The sequence below is a fragment of the Mus pahari genome, chromosome 19 (assembly GCF_900095145.1).
Source record: "Mus pahari chromosome 19, PAHARI_EIJ_v1.1, whole genome shotgun sequence".
NCBI lineage: Eukaryota > Metazoa > Chordata > Mammalia > Rodentia > Muridae > Mus > Mus pahari.
In genome coordinates, this window is record NC_034608.1 from 43,902,291 (window position 1) to 43,921,621 (window position 19,331).

At 41.3% G+C, this 19,331-nt stretch overlaps 1 protein-coding gene across 2 annotated transcripts in view; it reads right to left on the reverse strand.

The window, feature by feature from the left end:
* The window catches only part of Hook3 (hook microtubule tethering protein 3), a 90,222-nt gene that overhangs the window by 40,078 nt on the left and 30,813 nt on the right, over positions 1-19,331 (reverse strand). For both annotated transcript variants that reach the window (XM_021218751.2, XM_021218750.2), the window contains exons 6-10: positions 13,667-13,734; positions 4,540-4,602; positions 3,390-3,473; positions 2,053-2,216; positions 853-993 (exon numbers count right to left, since the gene is read on the reverse strand). In XM_021218751.2, the coding sequence (XP_021074410.1) occupies positions 853-993; positions 2,053-2,216; positions 3,390-3,473; positions 4,540-4,602; positions 13,667-13,734 (520 nt within the window). The remainder of the gene's footprint in view (positions 1-852; positions 994-2,052; positions 2,217-3,389; positions 3,474-4,539; positions 4,603-13,666; positions 13,735-19,331) is intronic.

Here is a 19,331-nt window from a genome sequence, read left to right on the forward strand (position 1 = left end):
CCTCCCTCCCTCCCTCCCTCCCCCCCTCTCTCTCTGTGTGTGTGTGTGCAAAACTCAAGAGAAATAAATACTTGACACAACACAGTGCCTATCAAGCAAAAATGCTTGAGAGTGTCAGCAGAGAAGGTCTTAGTAATGGGAGTGAAGAGAACAGGTGCATGTGAATACAAGGAGACACGGAGAGTCAACAGTCCACAGTCGCTTCCCCCTCAGGAGGAGGACACAAGGCCATCTAGTGAGTCTAAGCAATGGGGTGTGGTGGGTAGCAGACAGATGAGAAGAATTATAAAAATATTTAACAGCTCTGAGAGAAATGGGAGACAGGGCTATGGACTAGTGAATAGTAGCCCAGAGGTAAGAGAAAACATCCCTAATGTGTAATGGGACTAAATTACAGCAGTATGTGATTTTCTCTGCATATTTTAGTATTCTTAAACAAAAAGGGATCCCAAGAGGATGAGATTGTGAAAGAATGGTGAACAGTGAGGTACTTACATGGAGAACACGTGAAAGGAAGGAGAAAATGGCCAGCCAAGAAATGAAGCCAGTCTTTAAGACACAGACCAAGGGCTAGGAGAGCTCACAGTTAAAGAAGAATAGCAAGAAGGAAGAGCCAGTGCAGACACCAGTAGAGTGACCGCCATGGGAATCTAACATTTATTTGATACTTACTTCCCTATCAGTTTAAGTGCTTATAAAGCCACTTAGTTACTCATTTACACTTTACTTTAAACATGTCTGTGTGCTCAGAGGTGTTGGAGTTTTTGTAGCATCTGAGATGGAGCGTTGTGTGTGTGTCTGGGGGTGGGGGTGGCAGTGAAGCTAATACTGCAGTGAAGGGCAACTGTTTACCTGAGAACATCTATTTCATCCTTCAGAGACTGAGCTTCATCTGCCAAAGTGGTTAGTTCATCGTTCTGCTGCCGAAGCTCAGAGATTTCCTTTTCTAACTCCTCACAGCGTATTCGATAATCGTCTTTGGCTGCTTCTAGTCTGTAACCAAACAAAATAGATAAAAAGCACGATTAAGTGTCTCATAATTTTCAAACAAATTCCATTCCTGCTGAGCATGTATCTCATTTCTGTAAGCATAAACTCTACCCAAGTCTTACCTGCCATGAAAACAGGTTTAACTGATGCACAAAGTTCTCACAACAGGAGAAAAGAGCAAAGGTTTCCAAATGTGGAACTAAGAATATATATCAAGAAAAGCTGCATTTAGATCCACCAAAACAAATGCCAACCTTCCTTGGAGTTACAAGGCCCTTCTTGTTTACTGTTCAATGTATTTCATGTAGACTACTTACTTTCAATTTTTCTTGTATAAGTATTTAATAAAGAGTTGTAAATTTTATATAATTCAATTGAATTTTTTACTTCATAGTTTTTGCTTTTAGTAAACATCTGACATTACTGTCTTTTAATTCTCCATTTTCTGACAATATTTTTAATGGTCTACAATGTAACATTTAAGTTTTTTACTTCCTCTGGAACCCATGTTAGTATGTGACAAAATGCTGAAGCTGAAACCCAACTTTCTCTTCTGGAATAATTTGTTTTACTAAAAATTATTTAAGAGTGGGAGGTGGGCATCAATTTCACATTTTATTTTTTTAACTTAAAATTAAAAAAAATAACTTTATGAGTATGGGTGCTTTGCCTGCATATCTGCCTGTGTATCACTTGTGTGCCTGGTGCCTGCAGAGGCCAGAAGAGGGTGTTTGATCCCCTAGGTCTTTAGTTTTATATATGTAGCTTTGACGGGATTTTCTAGATGTGGAGATATTTCATGACATGTGAGAAGATGTTGTTTTTATTACACAGCCACTTGGGTCTGTAGTTATCCACAAGTCCTAAAACTCTATCTGTGTGTGTGGCAGGGTTAGATGATACCTGCTGGAGTTTGATCCCTTCTTTTACCATGAAGGTTCTGGGGAGTGAACGTAGATAGTTAGGCTTGGTGGCAAGCACCTTTGCTGTCTGAGCCATCCTGGCACCCTTTATTGTTAGCTTTGATATTTTAAAGCTAGGTTGTAAGGAGTGGCCTTTTACCTGAATGTTTCCTCTTGCAGCTGTTCTAACTGAGTCTGAAGTTGCAAATGTCTTCTTCCGGCTGGACTATTGGGATCTTCTATAGAATCAGATTGATTGAGTCGTTCCATTAGTATCTGATTTTCTGCCAATAAACTACTTTTCTCCTCTTGCAGTGCTGCAACCTGTTGAAATTAGGACTGGTTATTCAACTCAAACTCTTGTGAATCACCATTACAAGATTGTCTACTTCTGAATATTCCTGGCTGACCTAGAACTCACTCTGCAGACAGGGCTGGCCTCCGGGTGCTGCAGATCTGCCTGCCTCTGACTGCTCAGTGCTGCCTCGCATTAACAACCACTCTATTGAAAACATCTACCTTATTTTGAAAGTTATGCATGCAAAGCAATATCTAAGAGTAAGAATTTAAAAAATAATTTCTGTTTATTTTGAGAAAGGGTCTTGCTACATTGTTCAGGTACTTCAAATTGTGGGGCTCCAGTGATACTCCTGCATAATCCCAAGAAGCTGGGATTACAGGTGTAGGCCACCATATATGGATTTACTTCCCTTTTGAAACGGGACTTCATCAATGGTAAATAAGCACATGGAAAGACAATAATCAATAGTCAGTGAGTAAACGCACATCCAAGCCACAAAATTAGCAAGTCTCATGACAATGGATAAAATTTAAAAAGATATTGGCAAGGATGAATACACAAAGTAGCAGATACTGTGATATGAATACAAATTTCTTAAACAAAACAAAACAAAACAAAAGCACTGTGTAAGACACTGATCTGCAGAACCCACAGAGAGAGCCAGACAGTCATGCATGTTTACAGCTCCAGTGCTAAGGGGCTATGACAGATAGATACTGGAGCTTGCTGGCCACCAGCCTAGCCAAAACTGCGAGCTTCGAGTTGGTTGAGAGAGCCTGTCTGATAGGCAGGAGGTGAGCAGCGGCAGAGCAGTGGGAACCTCAGCATGTTCCTCTCGCTGCTGCAGGCACAGGTAAAGTACCCAGTGCCCAGCGGCTCATGCAAACCAGGAGGACTCCCACCAGCACCCAAAGTAGGAAAGCCCGCTTCCTGGAACAAATGAAGACTCAAGCACTGATATTCCTTCTCGTTTTTTTTTGCTTCTGGATTTTTAATATTCATTTATAATGAGTTTAGTCAGATTACAAACAGAGAGCATACTCTTCTAAATCAGAACCCTGCTTGCTTCTCTCTCTCTCTCTCTCTCTCTCTCTCTCTCTCTGTAACTAGGGTTACACTGTAGTGAAACTGAATCATGTGATCATCCCCAGTTCACTTGACCGTATCTGTGGTGGGACACAACACAGAGCTCTTACCTGCATATCCAATTCATGGCATCTTTGAGCAATTTCTTCCTTTGCTGACAAAGCTTCATTTAGTTCTTCTGTAGTTTTCTTCAACTAGTTAGAAAGAAAAGATAAGAAATATTTCAATACAAAAATGAAGACATTACATAGGTGTAACAGAATTAAAATTTTTTATTTCTTGGGAGGTAATGTAGAGGAAATTAAGAACATTCCTGGTAAAGATGGAAAATAAGCACTTTTTTTGAGGGGGGGCAGCTTTTTGTTGAGACAGAGTCTCACTATGTAGTGGTGGTTAGTCTGAAATTCCCTACATTTACCATACTGGTCTCAAACTCATATTTCCTTAATAAATTCTAAGTTAGCAAATTGTAAAAACACCAATTAAAATGAAATCTGTCTTTTTATTTCAAATATATAAAACTCTGATTAATAAATATACAAAAATATAAAGGTGCCAACAACAGCAAAGAAACAATACCACAAAGAGAAAGGCAAATTATAGTTTGGATTGAAATTATATCATGTCCAAAGACTTTCTAATATAACATTTAAAACCATGAGCCCAAATTAAGAGAAAGCAAAAGATACAGAGATTTCTGCCCATGTAGATAATGGAAACTACAAACTGACTGTAACAGTATTGAATTCTTAGAAATACATTGCAAAGTTCCTTTTCAATATAGCTGTTGTACAGCAAGTTATAGAACAGGAAGAAATTCATGACTAGAAAACAGGGATTACAGTAAATTAAATTTGTTTTAAAGTGGGCAATGCAATACTACCATATTTTTTCAGTACCACATTAACTCCCCCTCCCCCCCCTCTCTCTCTTTCTCTGTGTGTGTGTGTGTGAATGCAGAAGTCAAAGGACAATTTGATGTGCTGTGATCTTTCTTTTACTCAGTTTATCAAGCTTGCCAGCAAGCACCCTTACCTCCTGAGACATCTCACTGGCCCAGGCAGTATTACTTTTAATACGAAGTTCAAGATTAACTATAATGTGTAATATTAGTTAACAAATTAGCTCAAGTTCTTAAATTTAAGCAAAATATAAAAAATTTTAATCAATGAATCCCATTAGCAATTTCAACTGCATTTTCTCACTGATATGTGAAATTTGCCTGAGTCGATCACTGCATGAGTAAACATAACTACATACCTGGCGATCGAGATCTACATAGGCATCATGTCCAGCAGGGACAGGAGACTCTTTACTCATCAGCTGAAATTAAGATTAAATGATTACAACAACAAGGCAAAACTGTAGTCTAGGTAATACTAAAAATATAAGCAGTCAGAAATGACTAAAACAACAACAATAAATTGAAACACAAAAGCAAGCAACTGTTTTCTGTAATTAATTTTTCTGACTGGCTCTCATTCCAAGTAATGCCTATACTTAAAATTAGATGTCTGAATTTTGGTGTTCATTTTCTTTTTCTTTTCTTTTCTTTTTTAGATTAAAAGATTAAAGATTAATTAATTAATTAATTATATGTAAGTACACTGTAGCTGTCTTCAGACACTCCAGAAGAGGGTGCCAGATCTTGTTACGGATGGTTGTGAGCCACCATGTGGTTGCTGGGATTTGAACTCAGGACCTTCAGAAGAGCAGTCAGTGCTCTTAACCCCTGAGCCATCTCTCCAGCCCTGGTTTTCATTTTCAATGAGAGCCCTAGCTATATAGAATCAAGCATAACATTTTTTTAAACTCTTTTCCCTTGGATATTTTCTTTATAACTTATTCTTATCATTATGTTAAGAGAGTGGCTAGACATTTAAATGCAGTGACTTTTCAGTAGTAAGAGCAACAGCAATTACTTCTTTCATTCTAGATTATAACCTTGTAAGGGAGTCAGTTTCTTCACGGTGTATCACTGCTAACCTGCCCATGCACTGCAAGTAATCCTAGCTAAACACAGTGGATTGCAAAACAGCTGCAGCAACAAAACTCACACAAAAAGTTATTAAAATAGGACCAGGATTTGTTGGGAAGGAGCTCAGTGGGAGGAGAATGAGAAAGAGCAATGGGGAGGGGACTGCTAAAAGGACCAAACTGTGTGCATGTATAAAACCATCAAAGGCCAGGACTGAGAGATGGGAGGCTAGAAGTCTCTCAACGGCACAGTGCTTACTGAGCATGTGCAAGACCCAGGGCCACAGCACAATTCCAGCAACAGCAGTAGCAGCAAACTGGAAAATGAAATTTCCTTTTTTGAAAAATGACATAACAAAACCCATTACTGTGTGTGTTAACTTTTAATAAGGAACAAACATGCACATCAGTGTTACCCCAAATTAATGACAGTGTGAGAGAGAGGCTGGGAAGCAAGGCACAGAATTCTAGTCATAAAGCCGTGCAGAGCAGACTCAAATGCCACAGTGCTTGTGTTCTGTGTGGAGGACAGAGGGAAGGACAGTTAGAAATATGAAGATACTACATTGAGAGATCTTTTGATTTCAGCCATCACTCTATTGAGAATATTAAAATTTACAAGACACCTTCTGAGTAATAAAAAGTAGTACCCATGTAGAAGAAAAATTCCAAATAATATAATAAAAGCTTTTCTGTTACAAGAAACAATCAGTTTGAAAATTTTGAGATATGTGGGAATTAGCTAAGTATACTAGGCTCGGCTGAGAGGCCCAAGTAAAAAAGGCAAACATAGCAACATATGATACAATTTGTGACAGTGAGCCAGGGACCAGCCTGGGCTGAGGGCAGGTCTGGAGAAGGGTGGATGCAGGAGTGGCAAAGGGAAGGAAGGATCAGACATGGGAAGTCACCCCCCATGAGAGCCGGGACAGAGGAAGCACATCTCTCATGAGAGCCAGGACAGAGGAAGCACATCTCTCATGAGAGTGGGACAGAGGAAACACATCTCTCATGAGAGCCAGGACAGAGGGAGCACATCTCTCATGAGAGTGGGACAGAGGAAACACATCTCTCATGAGAGCTGGGACAGAGGGAGCACATCCCTCATGAGAGCCGGGACAGAGGGAGCACATCTCTCATGAGAGTGGGACAGAGGAAACACATCCCTCATGAGAGCCAGGACAGAGGGAGCATATCCCTCATGAGAGCTGGGACAGAGGGAGCACATCTCTCATGAGAGCCGGGACAGAGGGAGCACATCCCTCATGAGAGCCGGGACAGAGGGAGCATATCCCGCATGAGAGCTGGGACAGAGGGAGCACATCTCTCATGAGAGCTGGGACAGAGGGAGCACATCCCTCATGAGAGCCGGGACAGAGGGAGCACATCNCTCATGAGAGCCGGGACAGAGGGAGCACATCCCTCATGAGAGCCGGGACAGAGGGAGCACATCCCTCATGAGAGCCAGGACAGAGGGAGCACATCCCTCATGAGAGCCGGGACAGAGGGAGCACATCTCTGGTTATTTCCACTCTGACTACTCTGGTCTCTTTCAGGCTTTATTTATCCACAAGACCATTTCCTCAGAAATTTTATGCTCTGATCACACAGCTTTTCAAAATACATCTTCTTCTGAAGTTTTCCCTGATTACATAAGAATATTGAGAGAGGAACAAAGCCAGCAAACAGCAATTTTATAAGAATGAAAACTTATTATTATAATGAAATCAATTCTCTTTAAACTCAGTATCTTCTTCCTTAAGACTGGTGTCGTAAAGCCTTGCAGTTACAGAGCTGCTAGACAGGGTGGGTCTATTGGAATTTGACTGTTTCAGTTTGGCATAAGATTAGTAGATCAAAAGTTATTTCCTACTACTTATTGTATCAAACTTAACTTTCTATAGAAGTCCAACCTTTAACCCTTATTTAATTCTCCCTTTCCTTCCTCTATATTTCTTTTATATCTGACATAAGACCACCGTTCTTTTTGATTCTTAAAACATTGTTCAGCCCCTTTGCTTCAGCAAAGGTGCCCTATCAGGAAAGTTCTGGCCTAACAAGTCTGTTCAGGAAGCAGGCCGTTCACTGAGCCAGGATACCTTCCTCTGTCTCTGTCTTGAACCCTTGTGTCAATACGATCTCTATCTTTATTACAATTCTGTAAAGAACAAGAACATCAGGGTTCCTAACCCTGCTTACTTTTGCCTTAGGAAGGCACCAAGGCTTTTCATAAACCTGCATGATCAAAATCTCTTCCTACACATACAAGTTCCTTGTTTCTAAAATTGAACATTAAAGACCTAGCAATTCAATAAACAGCTTGTTAGATTCTAAAATTTCCCTAATAACTCTTCTCAAATCCTCTTTCTCACGTGTACTAATAACACTCATTAGTGACCTGAATATTTAAGTAACAAGTTCTTTTAAGAGACTTAATTTTCTGCATAACTGTTTTTCTCAGGGAACTTTCTTTGATTTCATTCTTCTTTGCACCAGCTTTTTATTATCCCAGCTCTAGCTTTTGGGGAGAGGCCTTTAACAGTAAGAAGCACAAGGACAGCAAACGGTGTGCAGCGAGTATCCATCAAGGGCAGTGAAGGGTCAGTCCAGATTGTCCCAGCACTGGACCTTTGTCAAATGCTTGGCATCACGAACCAAGTACTCAGAATACATCTAACTCAAAGGTAGGGACATGTGACTGTCTGGTCTTTTTTCCTATTCTCTTCCTTATCACAAGAGTAGCTGATGCTCTAGAAAAAGCTAAACATCATATCCTAGCTGCACCCTTCTCTCCCGGCAGGGCTCTCATCCGGCTCCACGCAGAGCTGCTCCTCGGCCGCACAGCTCCCAGACAGGCGCTACTGAACTTTACCTTCTGTTGCCAGCTCTCTTGGTCATTATTCTTAGATTTCATAGTTAACAGTTGACCTGGCTTTCTTCTGTTACTACCATCTTCTGGGACTTCCTGTCCTTACATCAGGATTCCACAGTTCTTGTTTGTGTGTATGTGTTCTCCCCTACCCCCTTTTCTTAAGACACAGTTTCTTATGGACAAGACTGACCTTGAAATCCCTACAGAGCTGAAGATAATTTTATCTTCTTTAAAAATAATTTATTGAAAAAAACAAAAGGCTATATATAGCATGTTTGGTATACATATTGTGGAATGGCTAAATTAAGCTAGTTAACATATCCACTTCCTGTTATTGAGACAACACATTACAATTACTGACACATTAATTGTACAGCTGGGCTTCACTGTATTATTTCCATAACGCATAAATAGTGCACTGATACTTTCTGTCTTTCTTCTATCTTGCTCTCCTCCCTTCCCTCCCTTGACTCCCTTCCAGACTGCTGCAACTTTTCTTTCAGGTTTGTTTTTGGTTGAGATAGGGTTACCTGTAGCCCAAACTTGCCTTAAATTCACTTTGCAGCCAAGGGTGACCTTAGACTACTGATTTTTTTAGTGTCCACATAGGACATAAAATATGTGATATTTGTCTTTAGCTTATTTAGCTTAACATGATGTCTTCAAGTTTTTTCACGTTACCTTCTAGTCTTCTGTGTCTTCTTCCTGACTTTGGACATGTATATACCACCCAGCCTGGTGCATGTGGGAGGGACCAAATGCAGGTTTTTGTGCATGTCAGGCAAGCGTTCCACCACCTGAGTGGTCCTTAGTCCTATCATTTAACCAACTACCTTCTCTAGTAAACCTAAATTTCATAATTTATTGCTTCTAAATGACTTCCATCAATGTTCTAATGACCTCATTATTTCTAAGCAGCAAAAAAAAAAATCTCAATTCAAGATCAACCTAATCAAAGATCAATCCAACTACCTATTTTTTGCCTGTATGTCCTGACTAGTTAAAGTGCTGTGAGGGGGAAAACAAAACAACAACAACAAAACAGCCCCCCAACCCACAATAAAATCAAAACCAACAGTAGTATTATTATAAATGTTTCTAATCTCCACCAAACTTCAAAGTTGCTTGAAAGTAAAAAAAAAAAAGCTTCCCTGCCAGCGACCTCTTTTATCCTCTTTAGATTCTTTCAACTTTCCCCTACTTCTTATTATTTGATGTATATGAGTGTCTACATGTATGGCCATGCACCACATACGTTTCTGGTGCTTACAGAGGCTGGAAGAAGGCTGCTGGATCCCCAAGGGACTACAGTTATAGACAGTTCTGAGCCACCACATGGGTACTTGGAATGAAATCCATGTCCCGTGGAAGAGCAACAAGTGCTCTTAACCACTGAGGTCTCCAGCCCCCTCTCAGTCCTTTCTATTCCCCAAGCCTGATTAACTCCCAGCATTCCATAAAATCCCAGTCACAGGTAAGAATTTTTGTAAATCTACAAACCCAGTAGCACCTTTTCCCTTCTCTACTGCTACACATGGGAAATTCTTCCAATCCAAAGCCACTCCCACTTTCTGTCCTCTTCATTTAGTTCATTTCAAGCTTCCCCCAAATCCTGTTCGATTAAGTAGCTCAAGTGGGAACTTCTGGTTTCTTTGGGAAGTCGGTTATCTCAAAGGATGCTTTCCTGAAGTGGACACAGGTGAAAGGATGTTTTGCTAAAGCAGACATGTGAAAGGATGCATGATGTTAAAGAAGGAAGGTAAATGTAAGTAACCCAACATAGTGGACAACGCTGGATCGTATTGGTATGCCTTGCCATTCCATACTGGTCATCGTTTGTCTTGACTTCATAGAAAGAAATGCACCAAAAAACTTCTGGTGGTTCCTTGCTGCTTCTGTGGACTTGGGTCTACTAGCAAAGCGAAGTGGAAGTTTCTGGATATGTCAGCTGATAGGGACGCACATGGTATTTTGCTGAGGCAAGACTTGTGGGAGGACACGTCTGGGGTGGGGGAGGGGAGGCTTGCACAGTTAGCTTTGAACATGTAGTTGGTCTATCTTCGCTGATCTTCACTTCACTGAGAGAGATATGGCAGAGCGCTCTCTGCTGCAGTAGGACCAAAGATCCAGCCATGGCCCTTGGTGGCAGCATGATCCAAGGACATCCACATGATATTGACAGTTACTTGGGCTATGGACACCAGCACAGCCCCAGCTCCTGTAGGACCACAGACATTGTAGTGGCTATTCCTGGTTGTCAACTTGACTATATTTGAAATGAACTACAATCCAGAATTGGAAGGCTCACCAGTGAACCTAATCTGGAGACTGGGAGATAGAAGTTTCTGATCTGGATCTTGGTATGGAGATCTTGAGACACAGTAGTGATTGAATCCAGAAGATTAAGACAGGGAGATCTCCGAGTCCAAGATCATCTGGGATTAAAGGTGTGGTGGCACACACCTTTAATCTGGGCTACACCTTCTGCTGGGGACCATATAAGGACATTGGAAGAAGGGAGTCTGGCTCTCGCTCTTTCGCCTTCTTGCGGTGTGGGACTCAGCAATTGCTAGATCCTTGGACTTCCATTCACAGCTACTACTGAACCATTGTTGGGATTTGGACTGCAGACTGTAAGTCATCAATAAATTCCTTTACTATATAGAGACTATCTGCAAGTTCTGTGACTCTAGAGAACCCTGACTAATACAGACATCCACAGGAATCCCAGGCTTCAACAAGGCCTGGGGCAGCAGACGATGGACACCAAAGACCATAGAGGTTTTAAGGAGGACCAATTCAAAAAGTTCTTCATCTTGGACATCCAGGGTAATTATGTGGCTCAGAGCCAGGGTGATTATGTAGCTGGGAGTTTGGGGGCTGAGTATGCACAAGCTGCAGGACCCACCCTGTCGGCCCTACTCAGCAAGGACATGTTCCCTGGCCACCTCAGCTGTTTCTCACACTGGCTCTTACCACAGCGGCATCTCTAGTTCTACCTCTCTTCCTGTACCTTCATGGCTCCGCTCTCTGTCTGTCCCACCTTTCCATGGCTTATTCATTCACGGTTCACCGTAGTGGCACTGGAAACTGCAATGTGTCACATAGTATATATCTTTGCCCAAACATCTTTATATGCATATTCATTGCAACAAGCTACTGGTCTGGTTTAAGGTTTCTGAAGTCCCAGAAATAATGGACCATGGCTGACACTTGTCTTGGATACCCTGCTGTTGCCATGTCAGGATGATGTATCCAGGGCACCTCCTGCCCTCACTGTCTGCCATCCAGCACTTGCTGGGCTAGTGCTTTGTGCTGGTAGTCTATGGGCAGCATGGCTGCTCCACACTCTCTGTCTCCCATCAGGGGAAGCAGCATGGGCTGAATGAGCCAACCTGTGGGCCTAGGGCTGGCTCTCTTCAGCACTGACCTGTTTCTGTGGGAGCTCTAGGACACCACACATCTCCCTGTCGTGGGTACAGTAGCCCCAGAGCTCATTCGACATAACCTTTGTGCTTGCAGCCTGCTGGCTGAGCAGCGGTAGTCAAAGATATAGATTCTTCATAATGATGCTTTGCCATCTCTCTTGCCAATTTCATGTATCCACTTTTAAAAAGCATCTTCCCATAAGACTTTCCTTTTTTTTTCTTAGTTATTCTGGAGCTATTGAAGGCTCTGTAGACTCCTGTTCTGCCATATCATCCTCCCCGTGCCTCCAAGGTCTTTCAGACTCCTCAGAGCACTGCACCTTGGTGCTGGAGGCTGCCACCATCTTTGTTTACTCCTGAATAGGTATCTCTTGGGGCTGGGATATAGCTCCAAGGGATATGGTAGAGCATATTCTAGGATCTGGGTTTAATCTCTGGTATCATTTGTCACACACACACACACACACACACACACACACCCCACAGCCCTCAAATTGCTAAACTTCAAGTGATGCTATTCTCAAAGATATAACAGAAATATCTGACAAATGCATAAAAAGATGTTCACAATCACCAGTCACCATGGAAATATAAAACAAACAAGCACCAGGAAATTCCAGAATTGCACTTTGGGATACTGTTCTTTAGACTTCCAGTGGGATCAAATACCCAACCCCCAGTTTCATTAATCCAAAACAAAACACACCTAACCTACTGAACACACAGATGAGCAGCATCAGGGAAGCTGAGAACCTGAACAGCTTTCATCCTGATGTAGCTGGGTGGAAACAGAGGCAGACTCCTGCTGCTCCAAAATGCCATGCAGGTCTTTTTTCTCTCCCTGGATTTCCTTCCCTCTCTGCAGTCTCACTTAGGCTGGCCTTGAACTCCTGAGCCTTTTATCTGTACCTCTTGAGTGCTGTGATTATAGACCTCCACCACCATGGTCAGCAGGTCTTACTTTCCTTTTGCCTTGGTCTCTTACAGCATTTTTACACCTCCCTATCTCCCTTTCCTCACCTCATCCTTCCATGTTCAGTCTCAGTCCCTGGGTGGCCTGACTTAATGTCCCCATGAAAGCTGTTCCTTCAGATGGTCCTGTATTCTCCCCCACTTTTTTTCCTTTATTAGATATTTTCTTTATTTACACTTCAAATGCTATCCTGAAAATTCCCTATACCCTCCCCCTGCCCTGCTCCCCTACCCACCCACTCCCACTTCTTGGCCCTGGCGTTTCCCTGTATGGGGCATATAAAGTTTGCAAGACCAAGGGGCGCCTCTTCCCAATGATGGGAGACTAGGCCATCTTCTGCTACATATGCAGCTAGAGACACGAGCTCAGGGGGTTCTGGTTAGTTCATATTGTTGTTCCACCTATAGGGTTGCAGACCCCTTCAGCTCCTTGGGTAATTTCTCTAGCTCCTCCATTGGGGGCCCTGTGTTCCATCCAATAGCTGACTGTGAGCATTCACTTCTGTGTTTGCCAGGCACTGGCATAGCCTCACAGGAGGCCACTAACTATATCAGGGTCCCTTCAGCAAAATCTTGCTGGCATCTGCAATAGTGTCTGGGTTTGGTGGCTGATAATGGGATGGATCCCCGGGTGGGGTAGTCTCTGGATAGTCCATCATTTCGTCTTAGCTCCAAACTTTGTCTCTGTAACGCCTTTCATGGGTATTATGTTCCCTATTCTAAGGAGGAATGAAGTATCCACACGTTGGTTTTCCTTCTTCTTGGTTTTCTTGTGTTTTGCAAATTGTATCTTGGGTATTCTGCATTTCCCCTTTTATGATAGTTTTAAAACCATATGAATTCTTGTTTAACCACTTTCCTCTCTGAGACTCCGAGAGGGAGACACACACTTTATCAGAGAATTTTGGTATCTTTTCCTAACTGTATCCCTAATTGCTGTGTACTTTGGGCTTAAACTAAGAATTTGAGAAATAAAATCAATATGTACACAACAGACGCAATGAACTTAAAAACTTAATTAAGGATCTAGGGTATACACAATAAAAAATAATTTTTTAAGGTTGCTATTTCTCGTGTGAACTAGTTTTCTTCATTAATTTGTTACAAGCTGTTAAGTGCAAAGCTCTAATCAACATACCTCTTGAATGGCTGTCATGACGACATGCTGAACAGATTCCTCCATCATCATGATGGCTTGAATGTACTCTGAAAACAAGAATAACCTGGGATGTCACTGTTCAAGTTAAAAGATGTCAAGAAGCTGCAGGCTAATACTTTATTAACTGTGACAATCAGCTTTCTGTTTTGATTCTTCAGAACCCCCTGCTCTGCCCCAAATATGTGCCACAGGTAAGCAAAGACTGAAACCAAATTTTAACTTTGTTCCAAAGTTTTGTCTGACATTTATTCATTTGAGGGAGTCTGGCTCTTGTTAGCTGCCCTCCAGTGTACTCTGGATCCTAACTTGGCCTTGAACTTGTGATCTTCCTGTCTTAATCATTCAGAGTATATAGACTCTGAATATACTGTCACACTTGAGCTGGGGCTGTAGGTAAAGGTCATGGCATGCAACATCAGCGTGAGCACATAGCAGACTAAACCAGCGAAGCAGTGAGGCGCAGAGGCAGGGCAAAGAAGAACCTTTACAACACCTTTTCTATACTCTCAAAGTTATCCTTTTACATGCTCCTTTGTTACATGGCTAAAAATACTCTGGTTTTACTTTTACATGATCAAAGCACTAAGTTATACAAATTCTTACCTTAATTTTATTATATAGAACAGAAATAACTAAAATGAACTTAAGATACACACTGAACCTGTACTTGAACGACTATATAATCCTGGGCTCTAAAATACATCTCTATATGGAAAGCAGAAAGCACACTAGTCTCATGCTCACCACTCCCAAACTAGGAGGCTCTCAGCTGTTAAGAGTAAAGTCACTCTGGAAGCAGTGACTCTCTTTCCTCTGACAAAGACCTGCTACTAGTTTTAATTATTTCCAGGCACAACAATGGATGACAGAATTGGCTTAAGTATTAAAATAAATTAACATGGCAGGCACCCTTAGAGTTGTACTTATGAAATGCATAACCATTGTCATTAGATTCATCTACTGGGATCTATTGCCCAGCAGATAACATGGGTTTTTTGTTTTGTTTTGTTTTAAATATGTAACACCACCATTGTGATATTATGACATCAAAAACAGGAGCCAGCACATCTAGGGTGATTGACAAGTCCTCAAAATTAAAGCGTATGAGTGAGCATGGAAGAGAAGAAGCAGTGGCATTGGTATGGGGAGAGGAGGCTTAATGGCAACTACTGGAAATGCAGGAAGTCACAGTAAGAGGTCAGAACATTAGTAGGGACGAGAGGGGAAGCGTTAGTTAAGAAGCGGTGTTGCCACGTCAAGGCCCTTCCCCGCGAACACCGTAAAGTACTAACGAGAAGAGGGTGATGACAGCTAAACTCATGTGCACTACTTTCAAACCTTAACATTAAAACTCCAGTTCTGTACCACTCTTTGGTCCACACCCATGAGGCAATGCTGGAGAATGAGGCATGCTATGTCAGGGAGTTTACCCTCTATTTTATTGGTTCAAAATGTTTAGTATAGTTTAATACGAAGAATACAAAGCTTAAAGGATGAAGGAATAAGTTTTTTTTTCTATATCTAGCCCATTCATTACAAGTAAGGTATTTGGTAAATCCTCTAATATCTGTAAGTCTCAGCCTTCTGATCTATAAAAGGTATTTTTTGTTCTGTTACTGCTTACTAGAATAGTAGACTGAAGGCAGACAACATGGTGTTGCCTGATAGGTTGGTGAGATGGCTCAGTGAGTGAAGGCAATTGCTGACAAGCCTGACGACTAGACTTGTGTACTGGCTGGNTTTGTGTGTCAACTTGACACAGGCTGGAGTTATCACTGAGAACAGAGCTTTAGCTGGGGAAGTGCCCCCATGAGATCCAGCTGTGGGCCATTTTCTCAATTAGTGATCAAGGGGGAGAGCCCCTTGTGGGTGGGACCATCTCTGGGCTGGTAGTCTTGGGTTCTATAAGAAAGCAGGCTGAGCAAACTAGGGCAAGCAAGCCAGTAACATCCCTCCGAATCGGCTCCTACTTCCTGACCTGCTTGAGTTCCAGTCCTGACATCCTTTGATGATGAACAGCAGTATGGAAGTGTAAGCTGAATAAACCCTTTCCTCCCCAACTTGCTTCTTGGTCCTGATGTTTGTGCAGGAATAGAAACCTGTCTAAGACAACTTGGATCCCAAGATCCACATAGTGGAAAGAAAGAACTGACTTTCACAAGTTAACCACTGATCTCCATGTGCACTTTGTGGCACATGTTGTGACTCCTACCTCTGGACCAAAAAACCTACAGCCTTCCCTCACTTCTGCTAACAAACCCAAATCACAAGGTCGATGTTACTGTCAGTGTGCCTTCTACTACTAATCTGTGCCTTTTAAAATTTACTCCTACTTTATTTGCCCCAATTAGAGGTCAGCAAAGACAAATACACAGCCTGACTCTCACTAATTGCTTGTAACTTCTTCCAACTTGTAAGAATGGCTAAACACAAAGCAAATGGACAATGCTGCTTCATTTAGCCTTCATAATGAAGAGATTGTGGGGATAAGGAGAAAGGCTAAGGCTATCTCATCCACAGGTAGGTAGGAAGTACTAAAGCACTTCAGAGAGCCTCCTAACCTGTCTGCCCACATGATACATTCACAGCCTCAGCTGATGACTAACAATTTAGAAACTCATTTACATGATTCTTAGCTCTCTTCTGTATTCCTGAAACCAGAGAATACCCCAAAGGAGAGAAGGTGAGAGATTAAAAAGCCTATTCAGCTGGAAGCTTCCTCCTCCTTTCCTGGCTGGCTTTTATAATGCTGGAATGTGCTGTAGAGGGCACTATGGGACATTAGTCACCACCTGTTTTACCCAGCTGTGACCTCTGCTAATAGTATCCCCTTGCTGGACAAGATGTGAGCACAAGTTCGACAGTGGCCAGAGTGTTACTGGAGTAATCAATCATCTACCTGGGTTTTAGACCTGCTCCACAGGAAGAAATCATACCGGGTATTGTAAACCTGGTCAAAAGCCCATGGCTAGGTCATAGTCCCTTACTTCTACTGTTTTGTTATATAGTCTTCTAAATATTTATCCTTACACATAAGCAGATTCTTGGTCAGACAGTTTCTGTTTTCAGTGGGCAATGATTAACACAGGGACTCATGACTGCATGAGTGACCGACGCGTGCTCAGCCCTAGACTGAGACACGGACATGACCCCTCCAAGGCCCCAGCAACCTTGTGGGAGAGGGGCAAGAGGGAATGTACGCAACCCCAGCAACCTTGTGGGAGGGAAGGGGCACTGTGACGTGCTGTGTTTTGGACACAGCACAGCTGACGCACCACAAACCAATGACAGCTTTGGGGTGATCAATGTGCCAGCATTAGAAAAAAATTTTTTTAAAGAAATACAGACAGTTTAAGAAAAGTAAAGCAATCTGAAGAGTGGGGGTCGGCTAATGAGCCGAGGGAAAACCCCAAAAGTCTATGCTGTCTATTATTAAACTTACTCAGTCTTAGACTACGAAAAAAGTACAAAGACAAATAAATATAACCATTACCAGATGTGGAGGAAAATAGTATGAATGGAGTTGGGAACCTTTGAACTAAAAAACTAAAAATAAATAAATAAAAGATAAAAACTGAGCTTCAATTTAAAATAATTACAAAATACTATTTATGATTTTGGATAGCCTTTCATTTCCTATTCCCCAGAAATACTTCTCTTAATTCTGACTTTACCATACTATGATTATAGTTTTGAGGGTTTTTAAGGCTTTCAAATATAACTAGGATTTTTCTTCCTCTGAGTAATTCTTAGCTCATTATCCTTCACAGCTTTACTTAAATACCTTCCCTAACACCACGTCTGGACTCTGCACTTACATCTCCCTTTGGAGCACTTCATAACTCTGTAATTACTTGTGCTATGGGTAATGTTTCCCCCTCCACTCAAGTCCTATGAAGGCAAGCTGTGTGTCTGTTTTCTCTGCTACTGTAGTTCTCTTCCATACTATAACAGATTAATAAATATTTGTGAAATAAATCAAATCCACTTTGGATCTGGGAAAACGGCTCAGTGACAGGAGTGTCCCAGTTGGAATGTCTAGCGCCCAAATAAAAGATGGTGATAGCTGTACAATGCTCTATCTAACTCCAGAACTGCAAGCAAAGACAAGCAGACTTCAGGAGCTCTCTGGTCACCCATCCTAGCCATTAGGGAGATTCAAGTTTATAGGCCACAGAGCATGAATGGAGGCTGATAGAGGACCACAGCCAATGCTCCTGTCTGTCTCTGTGTGCACATGCATGAGAGGCACACACCCATGTGCTTGTACCACACACGTATACATGAAAGCACTCCCTCAAAGCAAAAATAATTTATCTACTTTGTGTACAGTAGGTCTGAATATATTTTAAAGATGTGACCCCCATACAAATAAGTCATATTTTACAAAGGAAAAAAAAAAAAACTAAAAAAAAAAATATTACCTACATATCAAAGCTGGTCTTAAAGTGATGTCAACACATACCACAAATATGTGACCTTGGAGTTGCTATATACATAAAATACCGTACTTTTTCTAATATCCGCAAACTGAATTTCACTTACTAATTTAAGTCTAATTAGAAGTTTTACCAATTTATAGTTGATATATTCATAGAATAAGTATGACTCACCCCATAAATGCCACCTAAAGAGTGATATTTTAAAATAGAAAAATTGGTTTTCTCCAGTGGGTCTCACTGGGTATATTAAAGCACATGGAAAGGCAGGCCCCATGCCCAGCACTAGATAGGAAACACAAAATGAACTTAATGACACTGTTGTAGACTTCTTGCCTCATATTGATTTTTGGAACAAAATTTTTGTCTTACTTGTTTTTTGCCTGCATGTTATGGTTGCTCATCTTATATTTATGGATTTCAGTTGTGTATGTTTCTTGTTTTTTATTTCTTTACTCTTTATTTATGTTATGCCTTTATAGAGAGAGAAAGGAGCTGGTGAGTGGGGAGATGGGAAGGATATGAGAGGAGTTGAGAGAAGAAAGCATGATTAGAATATAGTGTATGAAAATTTTTTCAATAAAATAAATTGTGGGCATGGTAAGTATGGTGGCCTATACCTATAATGCCAGCCTTCGGAACGCCAAGTCAGGTGGATCTCTGTGAGCTTCAGGCTGACATGGCCTGCATAGCAAGTTCCAGGCCAGCCAGGGCTCATAGTGAGACCTTGCCCTAAAACAAAACAAAACAAAACAAAACAAAACAAAACAAAACAAAAAAAACACCAAAACACAATTTGTGGCTATAAGATCAGATAATAGATAAATGAAATGGAATTATTGTTTAAAACACTATCTAATATACTTATAGCTAAAAAATCACATTTCCATGAAATTAAAATTGAAACACGCTATGGAAGATATTGTGCCATTTTACTTGTTTTATTACTTAGATCCCTAATGAGCTTGTGAGGTAGGTACTAAATGTTTATTTACTGAGAAACTGAAATACAAAGACAAGATTTACCCAGCAACTCTCCATAGTTTGTAAGCGTGCAACTGGATTTGAGCATAGGTTGAGTAGCACTGCAGCCTGTGCTCTTATTCTGAAGCACAGAAACATCTCCTAAGCTATCACCTTACAAACTGCATTAATCACATTTAAATGGCAGCATAGCCAATGCAGTTAACATGCGTTAAACAGAA